The 27,950-nt window shown below is 42.8% G+C and overlaps 2 protein-coding genes across 3 annotated transcripts; one reads left to right on the forward strand and one right to left on the reverse strand.

The window, feature by feature from the left end:
- Positions 1 to 317: 317 nt before the first annotated feature.
- On the reverse strand, positions 318 to 24,714 carry vav3b (vav 3 guanine nucleotide exchange factor b). Of its 2 annotated transcripts, XM_062481064.1 has the most exons (29): positions 24,586 to 24,714; positions 23,848 to 24,055; positions 21,781 to 21,897; positions 18,320 to 18,378; positions 18,106 to 18,171; positions 17,653 to 17,770; positions 17,411 to 17,503; positions 17,219 to 17,287; positions 17,022 to 17,125; positions 16,833 to 16,932; positions 16,633 to 16,728; positions 15,275 to 15,343; positions 14,283 to 14,369; positions 14,107 to 14,192; positions 13,824 to 13,956; positions 12,621 to 12,730; positions 11,281 to 11,382; positions 10,979 to 11,070; positions 10,748 to 10,770; positions 10,386 to 10,422; positions 8,734 to 8,864; positions 6,736 to 6,801; positions 6,508 to 6,542; positions 6,204 to 6,320; positions 5,083 to 5,170; positions 4,788 to 4,917; positions 2,180 to 2,236; positions 1,561 to 1,709; positions 318 to 1,403 (listed from the first exon to the last, which is right to left on the reverse strand). In XM_062481064.1, the coding sequence occupies exons 2-29, from the start codon at positions 24,049 to 24,051 to the stop codon at positions 1,362 to 1,364; spliced, it is 2,580 nt and encodes an 859-aa protein (XP_062337048.1). In that variant the 5' UTR covers positions 24,052 to 24,055; positions 24,586 to 24,714; the 3' UTR covers positions 318 to 1,361. The 2 variants fall into 2 exon arrangements, with proteins under 2 accessions (XP_062337048.1, XP_062337049.1); XM_062481065.1 differs by lacking the exons at positions 2,180 to 2,236; positions 24,586 to 24,714 and having other exon boundaries at positions 23,848 to 24,287.
- A 237-nt stretch (positions 24,715 to 24,951) lies between these two features.
- Positions 24,952 to 27,883, forward strand: selenoj (selenoprotein J). The gene is made up of 10 exons (XM_062481066.1): positions 24,952 to 25,191; positions 25,396 to 25,462; positions 25,662 to 25,838; positions 25,984 to 26,082; positions 26,159 to 26,251; positions 26,342 to 26,498; positions 26,656 to 26,771; positions 26,989 to 27,066; positions 27,211 to 27,350; positions 27,571 to 27,883. The coding sequence occupies exons 2-10, from the start codon at positions 25,396 to 25,398 to the stop codon at positions 27,670 to 27,672; spliced, it is 1,029 nt and encodes a 342-aa protein (XP_062337050.1). The 5' UTR covers positions 24,952 to 25,191; the 3' UTR covers positions 27,673 to 27,883.
- Positions 27,884 to 27,950: the final 67 nt, after the last annotated feature.

The following is a 27,950-nucleotide window of genomic DNA, read 5'->3' on the forward strand; positions in this document are numbered from 1 at the left end:
CCACTGCCTTTATTTCAGCGCTGTCTAAACCCCTGCTGCTGCCTTTCATCTAAGTGTATAGGACAGGAACAGGCAGATTAGGGAGAAGAAGAGTATTAGGGGAACCATCCTTTCAGCCCCATGTTGCAGGATGACTTCCCTGGTGTGAGGCACCACTCCCCTGTGCTGTGCCAGGTTGGGCCATTAGAGAGATGGGAACCTATTTTGTCTGTGATAGCATGATGTAGGCATTGTTTGCATTCGAAGAATACTGATATCCTAAGGCTATTATGAGATTATGAGAATCAAGTGCTCACAAAAATCCCGATGTATAATAACTATGGAAATAATTTATTGCAAGAGTATAAAACAGTACAAAAAACACAGACAGTATTTCAAATGTCAGTAATATCAACACAGTGTATACTGTAGTACATGATCAGGGAGGGAAATACTGACAATGAAATGATCTAATACATTTACATTACATGATAGCAGTGGTTTACAACAATTGGTTTCTTGTTTCTTTAACCGTTTTGGAAACATAAGAGAAATGCCTTACTATTTCACATTATTTTACATCTTTGAAAAATAACATCTGGCAGTGCTGTCCAAAAAAAGCTTTGCTAATGACAAGAAATAACAAGACAGCGTTGAAATAATACAAGCACACAGATGCCTAAGCTGTCGATCAGATCAATTCCAAATGAGAAGCCCCGCCGTTCTGCTACCTGATAACAGATATCCCAGCCCTGATTGAGGTGATGGCAGGTGTCGTACGTGTGAGAGGGCACAGCCAGGGGACGTTACCTAACTCTGCTCTGGCTGGGTGACAGAATCCTTCTTGCCTCACGCCCACCCCCTTCTGCTAGACCAGCCAATGGAGTCATCAATAATAAGCCAAGGTGAGCGAGGTGTGCTCAGTAAAGGTCGGTGCCTTTCAGGTGATAAAAAAAAAAGACTTTGCTCAGGGCTTTTTCGTCGGCCTCGGGAAGTCTGGAGCTGCCAGAGTAAATTGAAATATTCATATGGCTGTCGGAGGGGTCCAAGTCTGGACGAGGGAGACATGAAGGGCCTGAGGGAGGTCTGGGAATGACGGGGGGTCAAAGTTGAGGGTCCTAGTTGTCTGGGTTTAGACTCCCCTGTAACCAGAAGGCCGGACTGGCAGATACAAGATGATGCCCCTTGAATGCTATCCTGTACTACTCTCCCCTTTTGTCTGTCAGATATAGAGGAGTGAATACATGGATTCTATCACGAGGCCGATGCCCAAGTCCACATTATTGGTACTGTAAACAAAGAACAGCACCACACACACAACGGAGGCAGGTTCTCCCCCATACAGCAGTCCAGCCGGGGTCAGAGAGGCTCCTCCCCCCAGCTCAGTCCTCCTCCTCCACGTAAGTCGAGGGGAACCAGCCCACCTGAGAAAAAAAACAACAGAGAGAGCAGAACTCTCAACGCAGAGCTCTGACAACCGCCAGTAGAGTCTTAGTGAAGCTGACCGTGTATGGACATCAACAATGTACATTGTACAAAACAAAACAAGTTGCCATAGCACATGACAGATGCGGAGCTGACCCTGCCGTTGACCTCGCCCCGCCACCAGCCATTGGCCATCTTGGTGTAGATGTTGACCACGTCTCCCTCCTGCAGAGAGAGCTCCCGTGTGTCCCTGGAGCTGAAGTCATACCGCACCACAGCTAAGCCCACCACCCTAGGAGAGAAGACTGCCACACACACCAAGAGGTTCAACAACAGTCAGGATGAGAACACAGATAGATGTATTCAGAATACATCTATTCTGTATCTCTGAAATGTGCAGGGCTGAATCACATTATGTACGTAGCCTAGCGTAGCACATAACTCTAGAATTAAAATGCTAATCAGGTCATATGTAGTCCAGAACACACACCCTAAGTTGCAATATGATGTATACCCACAGACAGAGATGCAAAATAATAGAGAGATCAATTGAAATTCAGAGTACAGACACGCACACATGTTTACATTTAATGTTACTAACAGGTATCAGATGCATGGGGGAAGCTATAAAAGAAGGCAGCCCAGAGGTGTGGGCGTACAGCAGAGAAGCCAAACACGAGACGCCAGACAGACGAGAGACAGAGAGAGGAGAGAGAGAGAGAGAGAGAGAGAGAGAGAGAGAGAGAGAGAGAGAGTAGAAAGGAGGTACCTGTACCTGACCAGAAAGGAGAGGAGGAAGGAGGAACAAAGCTGCCGCCGCCAGCAGAACCTTCTGAGAGCAGCTCGCAGAACAGCAGGGGTTAGACCAGGCAGAGGTGCAGGGAGAGACGCAAGGACAGTAAACACAACATCCACAAAGATGGAGAGACAGAGAAGAAGATGGAGAGGGAGAGGGAGAGGGAGAGAGAGAGAGAGAGAGAGAGAGAGAGAGAGAGAGAGAGAGAGAGAGAGAGAGAGAGAGAGAGAGAGAGAGAGAGAGAGAGAGAAAAGAAAGCAAAGTCAAAGAAGAAGTTAAAGTTATAGTTAGCAAGCACAACACTGAGACTGCTAAACACTTCACTCCTCCACTGTTGTATCGCTTCTCTGCCCATGTTTACCCAGACACAGTAAATGATCAACAACAACACCAAACATAAAAAAGTGACTTTGGGACTTTCACAGTAATTTGATGCAAGTCACACCCTAATGCCAAAGTAACAGCATGAGGTGGGACTCTACACAGCACGTAGTCCTGTCAAGGCGGTGGCCCCAATTCCCCATCGTACAGCCGGCAACTTCTGTTCCCATCTGAACGGCCATCTGAGTAGGCAGACCAGCATGCTGGGTAAACTAGCTCGTGTCAGCTCTGCAATATGGTTCCCTGCATCGCCCCCACCCCCACAGGGATTGCCAAACACAGGCCAATATGTCTCCACTCTTGCCTGACCAGCACACATGCACACACACATACGCTCACACCTTTTTTATGTTTTATTCCCTCATATCCTCCCAACCCGTGAGTCAGACCAAGTGGCAGGTGAGGGACAGGGGTAGGAGAAGATCTTTGGAAACTGGGAATATATACCTCATTTAAAAAGATTTTTGGGTTATTGTTTTTCTAGACTGTAAAAAAAAGTGAGTCTGTTGTCTCAAAGCAATGCCCCAGCAGTGCTAGTGGTTGGCTGTTTCTTCTTCTGTCATTCATTTTGAGAGGCTGACCGTTTTGGCTCTGAGACTTTCATCAATTATATCCCACACATCTCTGCTTTTGGACGGGCGTAGTGCCAGCGGGGAACGCCGCCGTGCTGCAGCCTCGGTACCCACACTGGGCTGGATCTGAGCTGATGAGGGTGGAGGAGGACTTCAGTCAGGGAATATGTCCCAGAATGCACCAAGGGAGCGGTGAGTCTGTCAAGGCTCTGGTGTGAAGGAACCAGAGTGAATGACAGGCTAGCACAAACACTCCTCACAAAGGCGCTTTGAAGCACAGCACACTGAGAGCCCAACAGAGCAGGAGGAGAGGAAAGACAAGCCATGTGGCAAAATTACTTCAGGAGACACCAACTTTTACTTTGTTAAGGTTTTTTGTCCACTAAACTTCCTTGTTAATGTAGTTTACATTATGTCTCACTGAAAGTGCTCTAGTCTATTTATCTCGCATATCTTCCACTTCTTCACTTCATAAAATTTAGGAACTTTTCCAGTTTGTGAGAACTCGAATTGGATGTGTCCCTGAGCTGTTTCCCGTCAGCAGCTGTCACACCCTCTTCTCTGCAGTCATTCCGAGTGAAATGTCATGTCCTGTCAGGAAAATTGTGAATCCATCCCAGGGCAGAGCAGTGCGGCCTGGGAGTGCAAGCCCGTTTGCAGCAGCTTGCCTGGGCTTGCCTGGGGCATGCCAGGCCCTGAGCAGGGATGGCTGTGCTAAGCCTACTGGGCAAGCCATGCTGCTCATACTGCTGCTGGTGCTATTACTGCTGTTACTGCCTCAGTCTGGAGAGACGGCGTTTGCATCTTTGATGGCTGCCTGGTGGTGGTTGTGCCGGCTCAACTGGAGCAGAGCGATGCATTTATTCATGCCTCCACACTCACTGCAGCTCAGTCTGGAATCAAGGACTTCGTTGGGCTACTCAGAGACGTCGGACATGGTGGGAGAAGCGAGGCAGGGTGAAAGGTATTGACTACACACCACTGGCTTCTCTGAGCCGCCCTGTTCTCTGGTGGAGTGGAGTGGGCGGGGGTCTGTACAGAAGGGGCACATACGTCCCTGGAATGATACCATTTTTGTTTCTTACATATTATGTAAGAATATAGAGGAATGTCTGAGTAGACACAATAGAGCATGCCCTGACTGAGTATAACTCTCCTGAGTGCTGTAAATAACCAAAGGGAGTCGCTACAGTGTGTAATGTGTGCTTGAACTTTGCTGGGCCTACATGCGTGCTTACATCTGTCAGTTTAGTATTCTTAGAAAACAAAGGGAACGACTCAGCAGAAGTATTTTTGCTCTCAACACAGACACCGTGGTGTGATGACACTGGGAAAACCATGCTACCTCAATGTGCTTTGCCACATATTCCCGCCATGTCGGCCTGCCCTACACTGTGAATAGGGAAGAATGCACTTTTCACTTTGTGTTGACACAACAGTCTGCATTGCCTAATAGGTAAGACTTTTCTAGGTATGACTGCCCATTTCTTGGGACTTGGTGGTTTCATGCACTAACTGGAACACCTGTAAATGCCCTGCCAACATGAGCTTAAGACACATTAGGTGAAATTACTTGGTTTTCCCTAGACGTACAGCTACATGCCTGTGGTACAAAGCATGTGATACACACTCACCAGTGGCAGAGTTGGCCAGGCCTGTAGGCAGGTTGCCGTTGCCTGGCTCCCTGTAGGGCACCTGCAAGGTGGTATCCAGACTTCTAAAGCCCTCCCTCAAAGAGTGCAGCTGGTAGTGCTCCACCAAGTCCTGGGTCAACATAACCCACAGTTAGAAAACGGGACAACAATACAGCTCCTATTAAGAATGCCATGGACACATCCTGTGTCCTCTAAAACCTATTTTAGAGAAATACCTTTAAGCAATCCATTTGTAAGAAGACAAGAAGTATTTGGATTTATTGAACACACTTACTAGTACAGTCTTGAACAGCCTATTCTCTGCTATGTAAAAGCACCCATCCTTGGTCAGAATCTTAATGTGCTTCACTTCATTATTGAACCTGTGAAGTAAGAATAAGACATAAATGTAAAAACAACGACCTCTGGTCATGGTCAGAGTAGGTAGAGTAGGTCAGAGCGCTGTGCAATAGACAGAACACAGATCCATAATGCATTTCTCCATAAATGCCGATGAGCGAGTCACATGGGTTGGAGGTCTCATGATCAAACCCCAAATGTGCTGTATTATAGATGAATAAAATACTGTTATGTTGCAAAGCCAGTAATACATAATGTATACTCTGTATGCATTGACTAATAAATTATTGATTTATGTTGAATATGTCATGTGTTATAACTCAACACACTGAGATTAATGGTCACTGCTTGTTGATGGCAGAGCTATGTCGTATTTCTCTGGCAAACAGAATGGCATTTAACTTGCACAAAAACACAATGTGCATATGCAGACATGTGTGTGTCCTCAAATAACTCACAAACTAAGGGACTGTGTGTGTCGACTGTATTAGTTAGACTCCATTATCTCAGACAAACCTCTAGATAACAATCTTGAGCAGTCAGAGAGGCAATTAGGACTGGAACATTTAAAAACTTCAACACATCAAAGGAGAAATCCTTATTCAAGAGGGACTTATTCAGACCTCATTCAGACAGGCAGACTTGTCAGGGGTTTAATGACTTAATATGGGTGTTGAACATGGATAAGACACAGACCACACTGGGCCCAACACCACATCACCATGTTGCTCACGTGATAATGGCTAGTGCCAGTGTACTTTGTTTAGCTTGTAGAACATACCTCGAGTGATGTGAAGCACATTACATTACATGAACACACAAACACATTATATTTCTCTAATGACCGCATTTTTTTTATAAATTCCTTACTTTGACCACTGTATCATTATGTTAACAGTCAATCTGTGATTTTCTTTTGACATCTTTTCTTGTCAGGATAGTGTCACAGTGTCACAAGCAAGATTTAGGCTACATTGCTATAGAAGATAGAAAACACCTAGACTAGTTAAAGGCACAATGTTCGGAATGCTTGGGGACAACAGCTATAGCACTTACTTGATACTGATGGCATACTCTGTGAACTCTCTGCTTCTGTGTCTGACCAGGTAGGTGCTGTTTGCTCTCTCAATAAGTTCCACCTCGGCCTGGTGTCTCTCCATTGGCCCTGCAAACCTGACACACACGCACGCTGTGGAGCTCAGAGCCTTTGACTACAGATCAAGAGGTTGCAGACCAAATGGTTAAGCAGTAAAAAGGCAAACCTTACAGCTGGATCAAATCGTTTTAATCTCCTTCTCAGACTACGCAAAACAATGCACTTGATGTGAACCTATCTCTCGTAATATGTCTGTTCACTTACCAGTGCTGAGCTGAGTAATCAACTGGTTTTGGAACCTGGGACAGAAAAAAATTCAAGTCTATAAAGTCAATACACATGTGCTGGAGGTTATATACAAGCAATGTGGGATATTGAACCCTTATTTACAGGTTCAGGGCTGCCCTAGACACCTCCATTTTGAGGGAAGAAATACAGACATCAACAGATGACAATAGCCAACACATAAGGGTGTGTAAAGTGTTCACTTACACATGGGCAAGGCCTGACGACATCACTGGGAAAGAAGCCAATCTCTTTCGTTGAAAGAATTTTGCCCTGCAACGGCAATTGGCTGTTAATCGCATTATTTTCGTCTGGGAGTAACTTCCATCCCTTGCCCCCCCTTCCCCCATCGCTTCAATAAATCCTCGACAATTAGCTCACAACAAGAAGCGCATCTAATTTACAGCCAAAGTTAATTATGGTTCAAACTCTGCCTGCAGTTAGATTTTACTGCATCAAAACAAGAGGCTTGTTTAACACAAAATAATGAATCATATTCTATTCTTTGAATACCTAAACAGCGTAAGTCCTGACTTTCATCGAAAACAGGCTACTGCGCTTTTATCTAAACCGCCACAAGCAAACTATGGTTTATGAAAATCATTTAGTCCTTTGCCAAACACAGCATTAGGAAGCCAGTCTTCAGCAAAGCAATCAAGATACGAAATTAGTTGTGTTTATATATGTGGATAATATGCTGTATGTTAATGAAGTAATACCATATGGTTGATCTTTTAATAATACAGCAGTTGCTGGTATACCACAGGTTTATATCAACATTACACTAAGCATAAGTGAATATAGATATACATAACAGAGCATTCCTAGTTCAGACTTAAAGGTCCATTTGAAGTCTATGAGGAGGTCAGAGTACAGGTTATGTACTGTTGCTCCCTTAGCCTCCTGGTTGAGCCGGCTTTCTTCCTTACCTCTCTCTTTTATTACAGTATCAAATGCATTTCTGGTCCATGCAAACACTTTGCAGTAACTAGATTGGAAAGCCAATCCCAACCCATCTCTGTGATTCATTCAGCGTAATAACATTTCATCAGAGCTTTTGGAGAGCCCTTGCTATTTGTTACGCCTCCAATAGGAGCATGATCAAGATTAAACTTATTACCCTGTTGGAGTAAACAGACAGCAGCCAAAGGATCAAATGAAATTACAGTGATTGATTCTATTGTTCTGCCACAAGGATGGAGATAATTGCCGTCTAAGTAACAGGGGATATGTATTCTAAAAGTTTTATAATTCCATCCTTTGGCGACCCGAGAGACTGGGAAGATGAAGTAGCCTTATTACACCCTCGTTATGCATGGGATCAAATAAACACACAAATGTGCATTATCACTCAGAGGCCCGGATTACATCCCACCCAACCATGGCAGCACGTACACGCGATCAGGCAGCCCGGTCTATCGTAGTCTTTTAACTCCACTCAACCGGCTCAGCATTAGGGATCAGCATAGGTCTCCTGGCGCTCATTCCTCCTGCCAGCTTGTGCGCTATCAAACAGAGATCAGTAAGCCAAGAGCATGGGAAATCAGGCTAAGTGCCTATTCCCAGCCGAGCTGTTGGCACAACCTGCCGTCTGATTGGAGCAGCACCAGGAAGGAGGACCAGATTTTTAGTGTTGCCGTAAAAACGAGACAGGAAGCGGCCAAGGAGGCTCCCCGTGGACCCCCGAGAGGAATCAGGCTCCTCTCGACATGCGTACATGTTAAAACCATGCGATGGTCACTAACATGTCAGTTTAGTATGTGACACTACACTCGGTCTTAATAAACTTACCCGGGAATATAGTGTCTGGAGTTGATTGGCTCTCTGTAGCACTTTATGGATCAATTAAGGATGTGATTGGTTAAATCATCGAGCCATGCAGTTAATCATGTTCAAAAGGGATGGAAACGACTCAATAACGTATCCACTGTGGAGTGGAAGGGAAGTAAACCACACAGCCACAAACGAGCACCCATGTGTGTAGTAATAATTCCTTATCTTGATTGTATAATATTGCAGATATCTAAGTGAGGACATCTACATGCATAGATCCAGGGGAAGCCATTCAGTGTCAAAAGTACCGTCAGGTAAGATGCTATTAATAAGGTGTTATTCTGCCTGGCAACGCCCCAGACAGACATACGGTGAAGCCTAGATTTGAAGATGAAGTGGGAGCCGTGGTTGGAACAGAGGTGTCACACACACCTGCCACCAGGAGCTGTGGAGGTCGGCACAGATCAGCTCTATGATGTCTCCCGCATGGACACTCAACAGGGGTTTGTTCGGGGGCGGGGGGATGCCCATGTAGTCTCTGATCACCAACATCCTGGGTAAACCTGAGAGAGAGAGAAAGAGAGAGACATAGAGAGAGAGAGAGAGAGAGAGAGAGAGAGAGAGAGAGAGAGAGAGAGAGAGAGAGAGAGAGAGAGAGAGAGAGAGAGAGAGAGAGAGAGAGAGAGAGAGAGAGAGAGAGAGAGAGAGAAGGAGAGAGCGAGAGAGAGAGAGCGAGAGAGAGAAGGAGAGAGCGAGAGAGAGCGAGAGAGGGATATTTAGTCAGAAAGAGATTAAATAAGAGTGAGACAGTACGAGAGACCAAGAACCCACAGAGACAGATAATGAAAAGAAATAATGAAACAGGAAGGAGCCAGGAGAGAGATGTCTCATATATCTGATGAATACTGTATATCTGCTATACTTTAGAATTAACACCCTTCTATTGACATAGCAGAGTACACTTCAAGTTACGAATAATCATGGAACTGGGAACTAAAGGACCTAAAGCAATATGTAACTTTAGTAGTTATAGATTTATAGAGTTCTTACAGAGAAACGACAAATAAAGGATTGAACAAGGATCCTAATCTGGATATGTGAGACCATCTGTGTAGTACACGACCGGTATGTAGAGCAGCTAACAGGAGAGGAAAACACCAGCTGCAGTGCAAATCCTTTGTATGTTCAGCGTGGCAGTTTTGAACACAACCAGTAGCATCAGGCTAAAGACTAAACCAAAGATCCCTGCCAGAGAAGTAGACAGGTCCTCTTCTTCTTCACCCGTAGCCCAACCCTTCCCCATTTACCTTCCAGCCCAGTCACAGTGTCGCCCACCACTACCAGAGGAAATTATCAGGGCTGACACTGAACTCAGATTACTGAAATACCACGCAGCCGTGAGCCATATACTTCTCGCTAAAGACAATAAAGCACGCCATCCTTTCTCATAAAGATCTTATGGAAATTAATTTCCCACAAAATGACACTGGCTTAAGTGGTATCGTCAGGACCCGGGCCTGTGGAGAGCTGGAGGGTTTTCTGCAGCTCTACTCCTGGCGGTGCTTTAATGAATCCACCCACTTCTATTCATCTCCACATTGCTGTTTTACACAGTGGTGGAGGTGGTGAGAATGGCCTTTTTTAATGTTCATTATATTTCCAAGTCACTTTGAAAAGAATATAAGTAATCGTATTACAATGTTAATGCCACAGAAATTCAGTGGGTGTTTGGCTTTTGGTTGTGTGTCTGTATTGGCTGTAAAATGTCAACTTCCTTAACAGTGTCGTTGGAGATATATTTTTTAAATCTCCTTTCCTTAGTTAATAAAACTATTTATGTATACCTATACTTTTGTTTATGTATAACCCTCACCCTATAAGAAAGTTTTAGAAGGGAACATAATCTTATAGGGGAGCATTCGCTTTCCGTTTCTCAAACAATGGTCCTTACCCTCATCATAGTTCTGGACATTTCACCCACACTTGACATAATTAGAATTTTGAAGAGACATCCATGCAAGCATAGAGACCAACCCCCATAGGAGACTTTTAAAACACAGTCGAGAAGGTTAAGCCACACTGACCTGGGTCTGCTTGTTGCCGAGTCATTGTTGTACCTCTCTAAGAATGCATTACATATATAAGAGAGAGGGAGGGAGGGAGGTCAATACAATTTATGACACAATATTAATACACTATGGTATGAACATGATGCTGAGTATGACTGTATAATTACAGGTATGTGACTATGTCATGACTACAGGTATTCTTATTCATGTCCAACTACTCTGCATCTCATTATGTGAGCCATACATGAATACCATCACATTAATAATTCTGTACATACTATGTTCATGTTATAGCATTTGTGGACATTGAAGGGCATGACAGTAGTTAAGCTCTAACCCTTTGAGTGACAACTAGCAAGCCAGCTAGTCTTACGTACCTGCAGCCTGAGGGTGGAACAATCTGTTGTCAGGTGAGAAAGTGGAATGGAGAGAAAAAAGGATGATACAGGTAAAAGAGGATACAGCATCAGTCTATGGTAGTGGACACGTTTACATTTATTTGCGCAAAAATAAGCTCTCAAACTTGTGCTCTGAAAAAAAAAAAAAAAAAGCCTGCCCTCTGTCCTCTAATGGAACAGAGAACAAAAACGTGAAGTCAGATCACTTACCTGATCTTCCACATACTCCAAGTCTACCCAGGCACTCCTTGTGAGCACCAAGTCCACACTTGGGACAGAGATACCCCTGGTTAAAGATCCCCCTGGAGGACAACGAGGAGAGGAACAGGTAGAGAAATTAATTCGTCCGCATTGAATTTGAGAATTGAAACGAGATTGCAGTCTTTAAAAGACAAAAACCCCAAGATAGCATTTTGTCAATCATAATTGAAGTTTTTGGAGTTCCATAGTTTACTTGGCAGACCTCTAGCCTTCATGAAGGTACGTAGTTTCATGTCTAAAGGTCATATCACCTCAGCAGCAGATGACAGGAGCTACATGAAGTGATCTTCTCAAAGGTATGCATCCGGAACTGGTGTGAATTGTTGTTGGCATCCTCCGGTCGAATGTTTGACCTGTTCAGAGAGAGATGGAGAGAGCAGTCAGAAGAGGGAGTGTGTGTGTCTGTGTGTGTGCGTGTGTGTGTGTGGAAGACAGAAAGAGAGGCATGTACGTAATGTATCTGAGAGAGTTGAGTGAGTGGTGAGATGTATTGTATGTGTTTACATTTGAGACGGAGATCACAAAAAGCTCTATATGTGGCAGGGCCTTTGAAAGAAACACCTCTTTGAAGTTGGAGTAAAAAGAACTGCCACAATACAGTCTTTGTAACTTCTGTTGAATGCTTCTGTGATTGAGTCTTGCATCAAGAACCCATATTCGCTTTGAAGGTACAATTTGTTTTCAAAATGCATCTCTTGCAGGGCTATTTTATTCAACATTTACACACACACACACACGCACACACACACAAAGGTCTCAGTCAAATAGCATATCATGAGAACTGAGAGGCACCATTAGAAGCACTCAGCTGGTCCTTCCACAGTGTATCATATCCATCTCCATTTCTTAATCTGAAAAATGCTGTGGCTCTAACTCTCAAAACAAGAATTTCTCCAGTGCACTTCAAGCCCATTAGTTCAACCGCTGAGAGAATACTTCACCCTATTGTCTAGAGATCCACCACTGTTACTTAATTATACTATCGTAACAGACAACAGACGCAAACAAGACAACAAGTAGTTTAATGTGATGAAATATTTTGGTCCTTCACTGACAACACTTAAAAAAGATGTCATGCCAATAACCCTTTTTCTGTATGTTAACAGAAACACTGTCGCAGTTCATTTCCACACCACCTTTGAAAGTGGCCTATAATAATTCCAGGAAAGTTACCCCTACACAGCTGATAGGCGATGTATCTCTATGGCAAACAATCCAAACCACTTGTTTAGTGTGTGTACAGTACGTGTGTGTGTGTGAATGTGTTTGTGTGTGAGTGTGGGGGGGGGGAGTGTGTGTGTGTGTGTGTGGGGCGGGGGGGGGGTCGACCATGGGTCCATGTCTGATAAGAGTTAAGACCTGAACAAACAGTGGGAATGATGAAAGAGTCAACACATCTCTTGGCCATGGAAAAACAAACACACACACGCATGTATTTCTCAAACACAGTGTGTCAAACTGTTTGCATGTTACCCATTCCCCAAACGGTGTGAATCACTATAGATATCTACAGATGTTTCGGCCAACTGATAAGTCCACTGCTCCCTACATCACCCAAGCTCCACCCACCCCCACACCCACCCATACTGACATTGCCATTTCAAACTGGTCCAACCATTTCTTCTTGAGATCCTTGGTCTTGAAAAAGAGCTCAAAGCCGCTCTGCCCCTGCTGGTGAGTCAGGTAGAACCCATAGCACCACTGTGGAGAGCCATAGGAAAGGGAGAGAATTAATACATGTTCATACAGCCCTGAATACATAGTAATCACAATATGAAAGTAATACTATGTAACTGTGATGACAAACAGCATTGCTATACAGGATAGGCTGATGGGCTGATTCTGCACGTTGTAAATCTACGTTGAGAGTTTCCAGAAAGCTGCCCTCCCGGGGGCTCAGAATCATCTGTGACGCTGGGCCGTCTGGAGGAGGGGGAGCAGTGCACACTCACTCTGAAGTCTCATTTATTACAAAATGATCTATAGCCTTGAGCAGCCTTGGAAGACACATTCATCACCTGATATTAGCATCCCCCTTAGCATCTTGTGGTTGTGTGTGAGTGTGGTTGTGTCTGAGTGTCGTGGTGTGTGAGTGAGTGTGTGTGTGTGTGTGCGTGCGTGCGTGCGTGTCTGTATAAATGTAAGTGTGTACGTGTTAGGAACATGGTCCACTGAGGTTTTTAAGTGGAGAGGTGGAGAGGTAGACTGGGAGGAGCCGGGATGAGGGGATGAGGAGCAAGGACAGAGTTGTGACACTCCTCTCCCTTGCGCTGAACATCAAATGAGTAGCCATCATCAACACAAGAATTGTATTTAGAAAAATATGATGGAGGCCACTTCCTAGACTCTATAATAATCTCTCCCCCTCACACATCATGCCATGTTCATACAGCCAAACGAATGGCAGATCAAGTCCCACAGAGTAATCATCTCCTGGCAAGCTGTCACTCTCCCATTAGCTAACAGCAGCAGGGGTAAAACACACCATCTGTGGACGTCCACCTCAATAGTGACTGAGATAGTTTGTGTGTGTGCGTGTGCACGACATACTTGTTTGTACATATTTGTACACACTTTGTGTTGTGTGAGTGTCTCGACACTGATCAAACTCATATTTTCCTGAAGAATGACAAACAACCTTTCCCTGGCACTGCAAGAGAAAATAGAGTCGAGCTCACTGGAGTTTCTATTCCATCATAGCAAACCCACTCACAGAGCAAGAGAATATGTATTATTCAGCCACGTTTGTTGATATTGATGGTGACTGACAAGGTTTTATTTCCAACCCACTGACCTTCTTGCTATCTCGGTCTGTGGTGGGGTTGTTGGTGATCTTGAAGTAGTTGAGGTCGATCACATCCTTCATCTCGTAGATGTCGCCCCTTCTCTTGCAGACTATGACTGCCACGTCAAATAAGAAGATGTGCCTGTTGCCCCAAAATCCCACAATTCCAGCATTAGGAAAAACAGACCTATGTTGCCTGCAGTACCTGCACACAGGCATGAAGCAGGCACACCCTCTCAAGGTCTTTTCAGACTGAGGAAAGAGGTTTATCTCTGTCCTGGCTGCATCTCACCTGTCTTGTTTCCGCTTGTCGAAGTGGGGCACCAAGCGCACCTCACCGTCTCCTTTTGGCCGACCAAAGCTCACCAAAGGCTGGTTCTGCAGGGACACGTTTGAGAGGGAAAAGTAAGTCACGTTTCTGGTTTGGGGATTAAGGTGCAGATGATGAGGATGATTATTTGAACTCACCAGGTTTTCGATGGATTTCTGGTACTGGTCAATCTCCCTCAGTGTCTCGTTGTCTCTTTTCACCTCGTTGACATACTGAGCCAGGTCCTGAGTAACACACACGAGAGGAACATCAAATGAAGACATGGTTTACTTACCGAACCTCTTCATTACGTTCTTGAAGGCAACAAAGGCAATTGTATAGAGATTAACAACAAAATTCATTTTTTTTGCTTGATTTATACATTATACTTTATATATATAATTTGTGTATAGCTTGTTTTGATACACTTCGGTATAAGATTTGTTTTGAACTATAATTTGAACTATAATTTGTGTATAACCGGTTTTAAAACACTGCTGTTACACTGTAATTCCCCTTAAGGCATGAAAAAAGTTCTTATCTATATATCTCTATCTAACAACTAGCAGGTGCAAAGACATGTAACACTTCATTATGCCGCTTAGCCCCTCTGTGCTTCCCTAACCTGAGTTAGAAAAATCACTTGAACAAAGGTATTTCCAGTGTTTCCTCAAGGGGATTTGTGTTCCAGCAACTAGGTCCTCAACTATCCATCCCTACATTCATCCCCCCCATAGTCAGCTACTCTAATCACCATGGCAACCAAGAGAAGAGAATCCAGATGTGGCACATAGTTACCCTTTTACCCTTTTGCACCTGTATCGTACACTATGTTACGTCACACGTTAAGGGTAAAAGGGTCTGGTATGGGGGAGGGGTGTAAGGGGTGCAAGGAGGTTTTACCAAAACAAGGTCAATGTTTGACAATGCCCAACCTCCCCAATACCAAGTTTTACTTGTTTAATAGCTTACCAAGTATAAGTGTAACTACATGGCAATTCCTATATATAGCTACAAAGTTGCTACAATATGTAGTATTGCTGTGTATTTAAATTGTTAATTTCAACCCAATGTTGCAAAAAGAAAGCTACAAATGGGATTCACTTTCAACACATTAACTCAAAATGTTTCTGAAGAGAGTTGCACTTACTTTCATGGCGTCGAGGGCCACCTTCAAGTTGTTCTTGTCTGCCGTATCATGAGTGTGTTTGACTAGCTCCTAATAGGTGGAGACAAACAGACAAGTAGTTCAATCTGACGTTTCTCAAGATTCAAAGACAGTTTACCAAAGTGAGGGGACCAAACAGCTTCACCAAGTGGCACTCATTAAACAAACAACAGCACAACATCATGACTTGATGGGAATAAACCAACACCAAGATAGAACCATCATCAGGGGTTCCTGTCTACATGAATAAACCCCTCTTCATTAATCACTGTGTCGAGGAAAACGATACGATACAACAGCCGACTTTGTTATCGCTTATTCCGCTAACATTCTTAACATGCAGCTGACACGCTCAACACATTGGGAGCTGGATGCTGCTGAGCAGACTGGAATGTGCTACAGAGAGAGAGAGAGAGAGAGAGAGAGAGAGAGAGAGAGAGAGACGCTCCTCTGAGATGGCGTTCTGTTTTGCCTCTTTCAAAACGAGCTTATGAAGAAACAAACACAAACACCAAAACAACTCAAGCCAATACTCAGGGCAATTACACAGCTCAACCTACATTGTGATAAAAATCAAGTGTGTCTGTGTGCATGAGAGCACCAGTAGCATAGCCAGAATTTTATTTGGGGGGGCGGTCCCATCTTAAAATGAGGGGGCCAGATTTTAAAATAAACAAATAAACAATTCCTTAATTTTGTAATGTAAGTAATCAGAAATCTGGGAGGGATGGACATGTAAATGAGGGTGCCTAGACCCCCTTGGCCCCCTTGTGGCTACACTACTGCCATGCGTGTGTGTGTGTCTGTGGTGTGCGTTTGCGTGTCTCGCATGTGGGCCGACATATATGTGCATGATTTGGAATCTGTGGTTGAAACCCACCCCTCCCTACCTCCCTTTGCCCCTCGACCCCCCTCCCTTCCCAGGTCTATCCGCAGGATGGCGATGAGGCCTCCAGGGGTCCGTCCCTCTTTATTAACATACAGCTCTTGATCCCCCCCCCCCATGCATCTCTTCTCCCTGCCCTCATTGTCTCCTACCTGCCTGGGCTGTAGCCTGTCATTCACTTAATTCAGGGGTAGAACATACCAGGGTTGTTACGGACTAACTGAAATATGAATAAATCCTGCGTGCTCCCCAGGAGTTGAACTCCAGCGGGGCGAGTGAAGAAGCAAAGACATGGATGATGTCGCCCCCAAGTGGTCGTTCAGAAAACCTGACACAACCTGACACCATCTGACAGAAATTGGACGAACCAATACAATATTCTTAATTGAGCCTCACACTAATCACCACAGAAAGGAGTGTGTGAGAGTGCACGTCAGTGGATGGTTAACTTTACCTGCAGGAGAAGGTGGTACTTGAGGACCCTCTGCATTGGGACAACCAAGAGATCCCTCAGCGTAAACTTCCCATTGTTGGCCCTTTTCGAGCATTCCTGTAACAAACAGCAATAGTCACGTCCATTTTACTGGTTGCTAGTACAACACATTGGGCAAAAGAGGTCACCAGAAAACACATCTCGGAAGTTTAGAATCTTACCTCAAGTTTCAGTCGAACATCCTCTTTCTCCTTACAGATAGTATCCAACAGAGCAATGGCTATCTCTACTCGGCTACAATATATTCCATAGATGAGCAACCTACACAAAACAATGTGAAGAAACTCGATTAGAGCAAACAATGAATTGAGGACAAAGAGAGAATTAATCTAGAACTGAGATCATTCTACCTGTCTTTGTAGGTGATGAAAATCTGGTAAAGGTTTAAGGCATTCTTATTGAGGATGGAGTCCTGTAATTCCACCATTAGGCTCTTATGAACTTTTACCAGGTCCTGTATTATAGAAGGAGAAAAGGCTCTGAACTCATATATAATTCAGATTAAAGTCATGTCGACAGGTGAATGAACCAGATTTGCAGTACTTACCGAAATGTTGACAAAAACCTGATCCATTTCAGCAGCTGATAAAAACCTATTGAGGGGATTCAGGAAGTACTGTGGAAATAATTTAAAGACCGTTGAAACACCCTCCTTCAACCTCATCTCAGAATTAGCCCAAGCATTGCACTATAGTGCACAACCGTCTATGAAAGTTTGTAAAGCACATGTCCTCCATGCCTTCTCTATGGACTCCAGTGTCTCTGTGTATTTCTCTTCTGTCTGTTTGATCTCAGCCAGGCAGCAGCTTCGGACATCAACCTCAGCTTGCCTCTGTAGAAACAGACATGAATCCAAATGTTGTTTACACACAACTACCAGGATACATTTACGATGTGTTTCTTCACAAACACATACTGTAGACAACTGTGCGTGTATGTTTGTGGTTTGAGTGTATGCGTGCACGCGCGTCATTGAGTCACCGGCGGAGGAAACAGCTCTGTCCTCATCAGGTCCTCGTAGATCTCTCCTCCTTCATCATCTTCATCCAGTCTATACACGGCTGCATACAAGTCCTCCTCATCCTCCGGGACGTTCTCACTGTGGCACAAACACCCACAGAGAGGGAGCGTAAGTGTACAGTTTGATAGGTCAGTGGTTCCTAGGAAAACAACTTTGCATTACAATGATCTCTCGTCGCTCTCCTGAGGATGAAGGTTCTGATGGCATCAGTTGTGCAGCATCAGGTGGGAGGGAGAAAAAGTGAAATTACTCATCTATTTCCCCTGACAGTTAATAATAAATGGAGCCGAGCTTTTACCGAAACCTGTGGGAGTGTAAACCCAAGAGAGATGAAATACAGTACTGAACTGTGCATGTACAAATATTGATGATTAGGACCATATTAGGGAAAAATCATCAGCCTTTATACATACTCAATCAGGTCCTCCAGATGGTTGTATATGTCCTCGTCTTTGAAGCTTTCCTCTGTTGGGAACGGCCTATAGAAATAACAGAAATAAGAACGCAACATCCTTTCATATATTTTGCTTCAGGACTTTATGAAATTCTGTGTTTGCAAAGTTACAATCTTTGTTTACATCTTGTTTTAGATCAAGATGAAAAGCTTCAACAGTAAATAGGACTTACTTGAATCCTCCCTGTTGTGCAATGGTTGAGTAAGAGAGCTTGGAGAGGGTGTCCATGACCTGGGGAAATCAGGTATAAAGACTGTTTTACAGCATCCATGTTTATATAGACATACACATAGTATATGTTATATCTGTGTAGCCTACAGTGTACACAGATAATATATAATGTTGAATATTTGTATTTTCTTGTAGCCATTCTATTAATTTAACTTATCTGACATCCACAAGAAGAATGAGCTAATCTGCCAAGATTTATTTATGGTTCACTAAACACCTAGGGGCAAATTCACTCTGTAGAGGTGATTAAGCACAACATAAAACACACAAACTCACACACACCAGTTTTTGCCCTTATTTAGTATCTACCTTTCACATACCAGTGCGTGTGAGCGGAGGCCTTACTGCAGCCCCTCTCTGAGCATCTGAACAGGAAGTGGTCATGCTCCTATCCCAGGTTCAACTCACAGCTCAGGAAGTATGTCGGTCTTATTCCGGCTGTGCTCTTCTCAACATCTTGCATAAAGGAACTGTTGTTGCTATTTATACTCAAGCTAACTATTTGTCATCTACCATAACTAAATATCTAAACTAATATCATACAGTCTCTGTGTAAAAACACCAACGTGGAACTGAGACCATGTACTACTCTTGAACGTGTAGAATTAAATACACCAAAATAACAGCTCGACATCTTAAAACGTAATCTATTATGATATGTTTATTGTGTGTTGGTCTTCTGTGCCTAAAATAAGCCTCAAGCCTCAAGTAAATGAAAATCTTTGTCAAATTGGAATATTGATTCTTGTTGAACCGTGGGTAGAAACTAGGTTAATTACTGTCCGGGATTATTTATGAAAGCATATGAGGCATCTACCAGGCTGCGTTTCCAATCACACCGTCTCATTCTGTACAGGTTATGTTTATGAGAGGAAACACAAACGTATTTTAAGAATAGCCTAGAATAATAAACATATTTATGTGAAGTGGAGGTGTCAAAGGTATATGGTACTAGACACTCTTCTTAGTTTTTGTTGTCTTTAATACACTAATTGATTCCAACAGTTCTGCAAACTATGACAGGTTCTCCATTTAATAGGTTGGTTAATTGGTGAAATTTTTCTCTGGACTGGAGTCACTATAAACCCTATGTGTGAAAGCTTTGTAGTAAAGACTTTAAAGTGACACCTGTATACTTAGTTGATCAACGTCAGAACATCTTGCTCAGACATTGTAAGTGAAAGTAATCCGAAATGTACTCATTTGTACGTGCCATATGCTGAATTGACGTGAGATTTTTCTCAGGCATGAACATGCTACTATCTTTTCAGATCTAGTATAGTTTCCTGCGTGACTGAATGCTGTGGCTTTGCCCCCACCAGCTGTGTGTCTTCTTGAAATATCCCTCCTTTCATTGCATCTGCTTGAGGTGAAGTTGTTTGTGTGTGTTGCTTCATGCTGCATTTCAAAACGTATTGAAGTGACATTGGGTGGTGAGTGACATAGGATCTTACAGAGGGTCTCACAGGATCTTATCCCACAACACTGGTCAACAACAGTGAGAGCGATCACCAAGATTGATTCGGTTAATAATGTTTTCCTAACTCCTCACAAATGAACAGAGACCTTGTTCTTACAGTAATGTCTTGATCCGGCTTTTAGAAGTTTACTTTGTTTTATCTGAGATTTTGCTCTTAGTCATTTCACACTGTGCTTGACGGGAAACACATCTGAAGTGTTGTCAGAGGTGAAAGGAGCAGCTACAGGAAAGGCAAGAGAGATGAGACCTTTGTCAAAACCACCCGTTTCAAATGTGTTATTGACAAGTAAAGGTCTGAGGCCACTAGTGACCAGTCAGCAACAGTCAGTCAGCATTTAATCTGCTTGGGGACAGGCTGGTGGAACTCAGGGGAGATATGTAGATTAGACCTCCCTCATTAGATATGCAGGGAACTAATGTTCAAACTCAGGGCACATCTCAACCAAACCACACCAGACTGTCTGGGATTTATCATGTTTTCCTTGATGGATGAAGAACTAAGGCTTGTTCTGTCCATTTCCTTCTGTACATGAGAACATAGCAGCCCAACAACCATTTCTGGATCTCATCCATCCCAATCTCTGAACTCATCCACACATCCTTAGCCTCACCAGTTGGAAATAAATGTCATCCCGTGAACTAGGGATGTGTTCTCATGTTGTTTATTTTAAATCGGGTTCCAAAAAATAAATCTGCTTCAACATCTAGAGATTACTCTGTAAACTTTGATGGGAATTTTTGTGGTCACCTCCAATCCGGGATTATGTTTCCAGATTAACTGGGATCTTCCTAAAAACACTATGAATTGAAAGAGTCCAGTGTATGTGTGTAAATGGCACGCTAGTCAAATGTGCTGCAAGCCCCATCGTTGTGGGTTGTTTTCAAACACATCTATTGTATACTTGGGTATCAGAGTCTTTGTGGTCAAACTCATGCCGTTCACAAGGGACATGCAAACCACCAGCTGCTCTAGTTATGGAGGTGTCGTTCTAAGGGTACAGATGTGAGTGTATTCGCAACACGCTATCATTATCATGCGTTTGATACGTATCATGTGTATGATGCCTTCACAAGATAGTGTGGCAAAATTGTAATCTTTTATCATATTGAGTGAATGGTGTGATCAGACATTCAAAGCAACATTCAGTGCATGCATTGGTTGTAGAGTGCAATGGCACCAACAAGGTAAAGTGAGAGGTTTTCCCTTCCTTGTTTGTAGCCGGACTGTCTTACAGGCATGCGATAACAGCAGCTTGCCCCAGGGAGACAGTAGCTTGAAGGATGGGACAGTAAAACCACTGACCTGATTCGTCTGTGTGCAAATAACTGTACTTTGGATGAATGATTCATCCCACTCCAAGGGGCCGGTGTCTGTGTCTGTGTCTGTGTGTGTGTGTGTGTGTGTGTGTGTGTGTGTGTGTGTGTGTGTGTGTGTGTGTGTGTGTGTGTGTGTGTGTGTGTGTGTGTGTGTGTGTGCCTGCGTGTTTGTGTGCGTGTGTGTATGCCATCCTCATATTTTTTGTTAAGGTTCTATCATCAAATTTGTTTAAACTATACAGTTGATGGATGTGATCTGCATAGGGCAGCTTTCATAATCCAGTGATGCAAAAGAAAAATAATGCCAACCCCAACATAAAGTGACACCCGACAAGGAGGCCAATCAGTTGGTTACTGTATTGATCAGCGTTGACCTTGGGAGGAAAGCCAGTCAACCAGCCACCCAGCCAGCCACCAATGAGCAGACCCCCAGATAGACCCCTCTTTGTGTGCGATAGATAGATAACACTTCTGGATAAAGAGACCTGAAGTGCTCTAACATAATTTAGACCCTAACATCATTTTACAGAATAGAATTCCACATCATAGTTGTTATTCTTTACTACTTTTTGCTACACAGTGGACTGTCAAGTGTGCACTCATACCTTCCCAAAGTCCCGGACATCAAAGAGATCAAAGGCTTCGAAAAGGTCACTCTTCTTCATCCCAAACACCTCACAGCATGAGTTCAGGAAGGTTCGGATGTTCTTCAAGCACAGGAACTGAAAAGACATCTTTGATTTATAATGTATATTTTTTTATAATTATTTTATACAATATATATATAATACATTTCTATCATAATTAATTTAAAAACCTTTAAAAATATAATGTACAAACTTAATACAAGATTGGAGAAGATTCTGGTTCAGATAAATAAATATCAGCATTTATGTTACTGCCTGTTACCTAGAGCATAATAGGACTAATGTTTTCATACCAATTAGTGTTCTCAGCAGGGGTCTAATCTAATCGGAATTAGTTATTTAATGTGGCTGTGACCGGAAAAGAAAGCTTTGTCATGATAGTTAGTAGAATAACAGTGAATACAGTTCCAAAGCAGAGTTCTCGAACATCTGTGGCTATATATATATAACTCAGTCATTTCGTTTTTTCTTCTTTGCTCTTTACGGTTTTAATTTCACAGTTTCTTGTATCTGGCCTCCTTTTCTGGCCCTGACACTGTACATCTGAGGATGTGACGTTGATAGTCTCCTTTTTATCACAACTGCTCATCACAGACACGCCTGTAGTTTCTCCACTAACTACAGCCCTATCTGTCTGTCTGTTGAGGAAGCTGCGGAGAATGTGATCACACACACACCAAATTCCAATGTACCTGAACTTGTACTGTCACCAATAGCAACAAGCTTGATAACACACAGAGAACGGGCAAATATATATACAAAAGTTTTCACTTTGGTGGAGCTGCTTTTTACATGGCCATGCATGCATACATATTTTACAGGCTGCTCCATATTTCAGACTACATCTAGACTGTGGTTGAAATGCTGGAAAAGAAATAGCTATTCAGAGAGCTACTTAATCACAGTACGATGCATCCCTGTCCCCTTCTCTATTCAATAATCTTCTTGCTTGTATTCCCACTCAGATCTTGGGGTTAGAAGTGCACAAAGAAATAGCCATTTAAAATCTGGCCTACACTGGCCCACATGGCTTTATCAGTGATGGCCAGATGGCCTATAGCTAGAGGCTATGACTCGTCATAGTTCATTTAAGTTACTATAAACCTGGATCCCCATTAATTCTCTACTATCCAGATGATATCTGGAATCACAATGCCAAAACATACAGATATGCATTATTGATGTAACAGTGTGTTTAATGAGGTGTTTAATGAATACATTACTAAACAATACAAGGAAGAATGATCAAAACATTCCAGACAAACTGTCTAGTGTAAACATTGTATTTTCACTGAAGAAAGAAACTTCCGACAGCTATTATTTTGCATTTTTAGGTTGATTAAGTAACCTTAAATCAAAGGCAAACACAACTTGGCAACATATGTATCTGAGAAGTCACATATAAAGCTATTTGCTCAGTGTTGAGACCATCTAGCCTCGACAGGGCAAACACAATCTGTGTAACTTATGGGTGGATCAGAGTTAGGTTGTTATCATGGCTCTCCAGGGGCTGAGGGAGGGGACGTCTGGCCTGGACAGAACTCTGATGGCTCCCAGAATCTAAGAATCTAAGAGCGTATTTGTTTAACAAAAACTTTGGAACTAGTCTTCTGTATTTCTTTGTCAGATTTTGGTTGTATTAATCATTAAACCATATTATTAATAATCTAAGAATGTTATCTGTAAAATGTAAAGACTTTTGAATAACAAATGATTGAGCAATATTTAATGACTGATGGGTGATACCTAGGCCGAAATGAATACATTTATAAATTGTTTAGGCTATATTACATTTACAGTATGACATCTAACGTTATCCACAAAAGAAACGAGCCTGCAGCGAACATAATGCTTTCAATATCGCTGATCATGTGTCTGGGTGAATTGCATAGTGTAGTATTTGAAGTGCAATTCATACTGTTGGATTATACATTGCTTAAACATCCCTGCAAACCACAATTCATCTAATGGAAAGTGTATGCCACCACGAGATTGTAGCATTTTGTATTCTTGCTTATACATTACCTGTGACATCTGTGGTCTGAGATTGATTTCCTTTAAGTTGATAGTGTGAGGTTTCAGGTTGTTTAGAAGCTGGCACAGAAGAACCCCATCCCGCAGTGTCTGTGCCAGGTCGAACACCTGGGCAGCCTCCCCTGTCACCCGGTGGTTCGTCGGGAGCACCTTGCAGCTGATTAGCCACAGGGCGCATTGTCTCCAGTACTCCATGACACTGACGATAAAAAATTTATTAAACTACACAGACTAATGTAAAAGTGCGGTACAGCGTCGGGCGCAGAAGTAGAAACATCACAACTGGTAATCTCTTTGAGCCCTCAGTGGATACACAGAAAGTACCACTACTTCCTCTCTAGCGTCGTGTCGGAGACGCTAGCGCTCATCAAGGACATTTCGGCTTCTGAGGCAGTGCTTATCACTTTGAACTGTAAAACTAGTTTTATCGGCGTTAACTTCCTCTTCCTCTGTAGGCCTCCTACGCTTCAGAATTAGGGTAATATGTTCATTAAACAAGCTCATAAATAACTGAGAGGCTATTTCAGTAGCCTAAATATATCGGCTCTTGATTCAAATACAATGCATCTTCCCACCAAACTGTCAACACAATCCTATACTAAATTAAACGCATGTTTGTAACCCATCAACTCTACGCACTGTAGCCTACATAGGGTTCCGATTAATTATTGTAGTGAAACACACTGCCAGGCAAAATCTTAGTGCTGCAGACATTCCAAATGGATTTACCTGTTTAGAATGTGGACTGTTCATTAATAATCTGACGGGATTTGTAAGAGAAAGGTCTCTTTGTTTTTGAAAGGATAACGGGGATGTTGTCCACTTTTAGCAAAACCCCTAAACTAATTTATTTCACACCATGGTAAACCACTACCATATAGAGGGTGGATCATAACCAGTCATTGGCTCGAACCTCCCGTTTAGAGTCAATTGGAGGGATTATTTATTTATTGTTGAAGAGTGTAAGGAGAAAACAAGACAGAAGGGAGCGATACTGAGAACTCCGACGGATTTGGTCATCTCTGTTGGAGTTCCGCCCCTGCCTCCATTCGGCGAATCAAAACTTTGGTTTCCAACAACCCGTAGTAAGGGGCGTGTGTCTTCCTGACTTGCTGCGTGACTACAATAAATCTATACTAACAGGATTGACAAAAGGAATGACTGTTCGGCGTGATTTCCCTTAACATTGATTACATATCATACAGAGGGTCTGCCTGATAGCATAGTATTTGATTCGTGTGAAGGAGCGATTTACGGGTTCGACGCTGAATTGAAATCTAGCAAGTCATTGTTTCATAATATCCAAAAGCATCGTAGACAGAAGAGGATTCCAGAGTAAGACAACTTAAGTATTTCACAGTTAAATGTTTTCCCCAGAGAAGGACGTTCCTTGACTCCTGACGGAGTCTCCTTATCTGCCGTTCGTGTGACGGTTATAGGATACAGCCCACATTCGACAGCCATTGTTGACAGAAACCATTTGCCCGATGGAGGGTCCGACTTGCATAATTTGCCTGATGACGGTTCTGTTTGTTTCAGATGGCCTCGGCTCTGGTTGACAGAGCTTTAGGAGCCATCATTGGATCAGCTGTAGCAGATGCAGCAGGTGAGGGCCCTTGATACTACTGCCCTATCTTGCAAAACTAAAGTCTTGTCCGACAATTTAATCATAAACATATGCTAAATTTGCAGATGCATTATCATATACCAACAGTAAGCTACAAAACTCAAGCTTACATCCCATTTCACTATCAAGTATCCATTGACAACCTGTTTATCTTTCCTCATCCCTACTCTCAATATAGCTCAGCCCCTCCATTGGGTGTATGATCTGCAGAAGTTGGCAGAACTTCTAGCTAAGGAACCCTACCCAGAGTTTCGGCCTCAGTCTGCCAACCCCTTCTACAAGAGGGAAACAGGCTCACAGAGTTGTTATGGAGACCAAGCATATGTGCTGTTGGAGTCACTGTCTGAATGTGGAGGTATTGTTTGAGACTATCAGTCATGGGGTCATTTGTTCACCTCATACTGAGTCTAAAGGGCATATCCTGGTTACTCTTACTCTGTGTTTGACAGTCTGTGACCGTGTGGCAGTTTTTACTTATCCCCCATCTGTTATTTTCCCAGGTCTGAATGTTGATGACCTTAGGAAGCGGACATACAAATTCTTTGGACCTGGGTCAGAGTATGACACCCCGGTCAATAACCCATATAGAGAGAAAGGAGGTAAACCAAGCTTACTAAGGAGTGATACATTATGTAAAGAAAGAGTTTCTATGTTAATTGTGTTTTGTCATATAAGGACCACGACCAGAACTGCCCATTGATGGACCATGGAGACAAGCAAGTTTAAAAAGCTTCATAAAAAATGTGGATGCAGGCAAGGAAGAGACAGGTAAAACAATATGCTTTGTCAACACAACTCATGTTTTATTACCTGGAGCATAGATTTTAAGGACTAAAAATGATGTGTTTATTTTAACAGGCTGTGATACAGATTTCCAGATAGATGGCATAGCAAAAATGGCTCCTGTTGTGGCTTTTTATGCGGGAAAGCCAAACATGCTCGAGAAAGTTGAGGATGCAATTCGTGTCACCCAGAATAGTGATGAATGTGTAGCTGAGACTCTCGCAGCAGCCAGGTTAGCAAGCCATCCTGTAGTTTTCTTGAAATACTGTAATGATTTGTAAACAGTTGTGCTGATATTTTTCCAAAAGACAGGACATTGCAAGACATTCCTATAAGTTGGACTTCATCTAAAAGCCACATGTCTTTATTTATTATTATTTATTTTTAAGGTTCCTGGAGTATTTTATCCTGAACGGTCCTGATCCAAATGCAGTGGATTCTGTGCTTGATCAGCTGACTGACCCAGAGAGGAAGCAACCCCAGGACCTGGACAAAGCTGTGGTTGGTATGTGACGCCCACTGCATGGTTTCTTCACTACACTAACATCATGTGACAGAGTCATGGATGACATCCAACTTCTCTTCAATATGTGCTTTAGCGTTTTACAGGAAATAGTATGGTATCTGGCGTTAGATTTATTTTAGCATTTCAAAAATACCAAAAAACAACAAAGACTAACATAAAACATTTAACATATTTCTTATAAAACATACTCTTTCAGGGCACATTTATCAAGTAAAAGAGAATTTATCCAAGAGTCCCCAGGAACTGATCCCTGCTGTGTTTACAAACGCATGAGGTAAGCTTTGTTCCCTCCCATAATGCTGCAATATCAGGAGAGAAGTCTGTTATCCTAACACATGCTCTGGGAAGGTGTTAGACGTGGGTTTGGAATTGATAACATGGAAAAAGCTGTCTTCAATCTCTGTTTTGGTTCCTCTAGGTTTGCCTGGTGCTTTCCAAGCAGCACTGCATGGGATCCTGACAGCCAAGGGGTATGAGCAGGCTGTCAGAGACACCATGCGCTGCGGGGGATGCACCTGTAGCAGAAGCTCCTTCATTGGGGCCTGTCTTGGGGCTCAGGTAGGATGAATGTTTTCATGTGTTTTTTATGATTATGGCCACATTTAAGTTTGTATTATTGGACAAAGTTTAGTTTATTAAAGATCATAAAAATGTAGCCTTTACTGAGTGATTTACACTACTAAATGCAGTCCAGTGTCATTGGAGATAATGCATATCCCTATTATATTCTGAAAAGAAAGACCATATTCTGAAATGTTTTTGCTTTTTATGTCCACAGTTTGGGATTCAGGGAATTTCCAACTCATGGAAGACCAAGACTCTTCGTTATAACGATCTTCTCTTACACGCAAAGAAGGTTACAGGTCACCACCAAATGTAGTCACACTTTTTCTTCGATGCAATTGTAACATTTACAAACGGTTCTATGAGAATCTATAGCATCTTTGGTTACATTAAATTTAACAAAACACTACATGAACGATCTTGCCTAAACTACAGTCGGGTTGGAACTGGATGAGTGTGTTTATGTTAAATCTCAATTGTACCGAAGATGTTGCTACTTGTGAATAAAAAAAATTACCCATCTTTAAGGTGTTTTGAATATGAGTCATTTTGTCAGAGGTACCCCTCTGGTAAATTGGGGTATTTATTTATTTA

The sequence above is a fragment of the Osmerus eperlanus genome, chromosome 16, assembly GCF_963692335.1.
Source record: "Osmerus eperlanus chromosome 16, fOsmEpe2.1, whole genome shotgun sequence".
In the NCBI taxonomy this organism is placed as follows: Eukaryota; Metazoa; Chordata; class Actinopteri; order Osmeriformes; family Osmeridae; genus Osmerus; species Osmerus eperlanus.

What these genes read in the sequence shown, in the direction of transcription:
- vav3b (XM_062481064.1), bottom strand. Translation starts at nt 24,051, where the DNA reads ATGGAGTACTGGAGACAATGCGCCCTGTGGCTAATCAGCTGCAAGGTG. An exon ending in CCTGGCCAACTCTGCCACTG is followed by an intron (nt 2,237 to 4,787) that starts GTGAGTGTGTAT and finishes AGCTGCTCTCAG; the next exon opens with AAGGTTCTGCTGGCGGCGGC. An exon ending in GGGGCGAGGTCAACGGCAGG is followed by an intron (nt 1,404 to 1,560) that starts GTCAGCTCCGCA and finishes TTTTTTTCTCAG; the next exon opens with GTGGGCTGGTTCCCCTCGAC.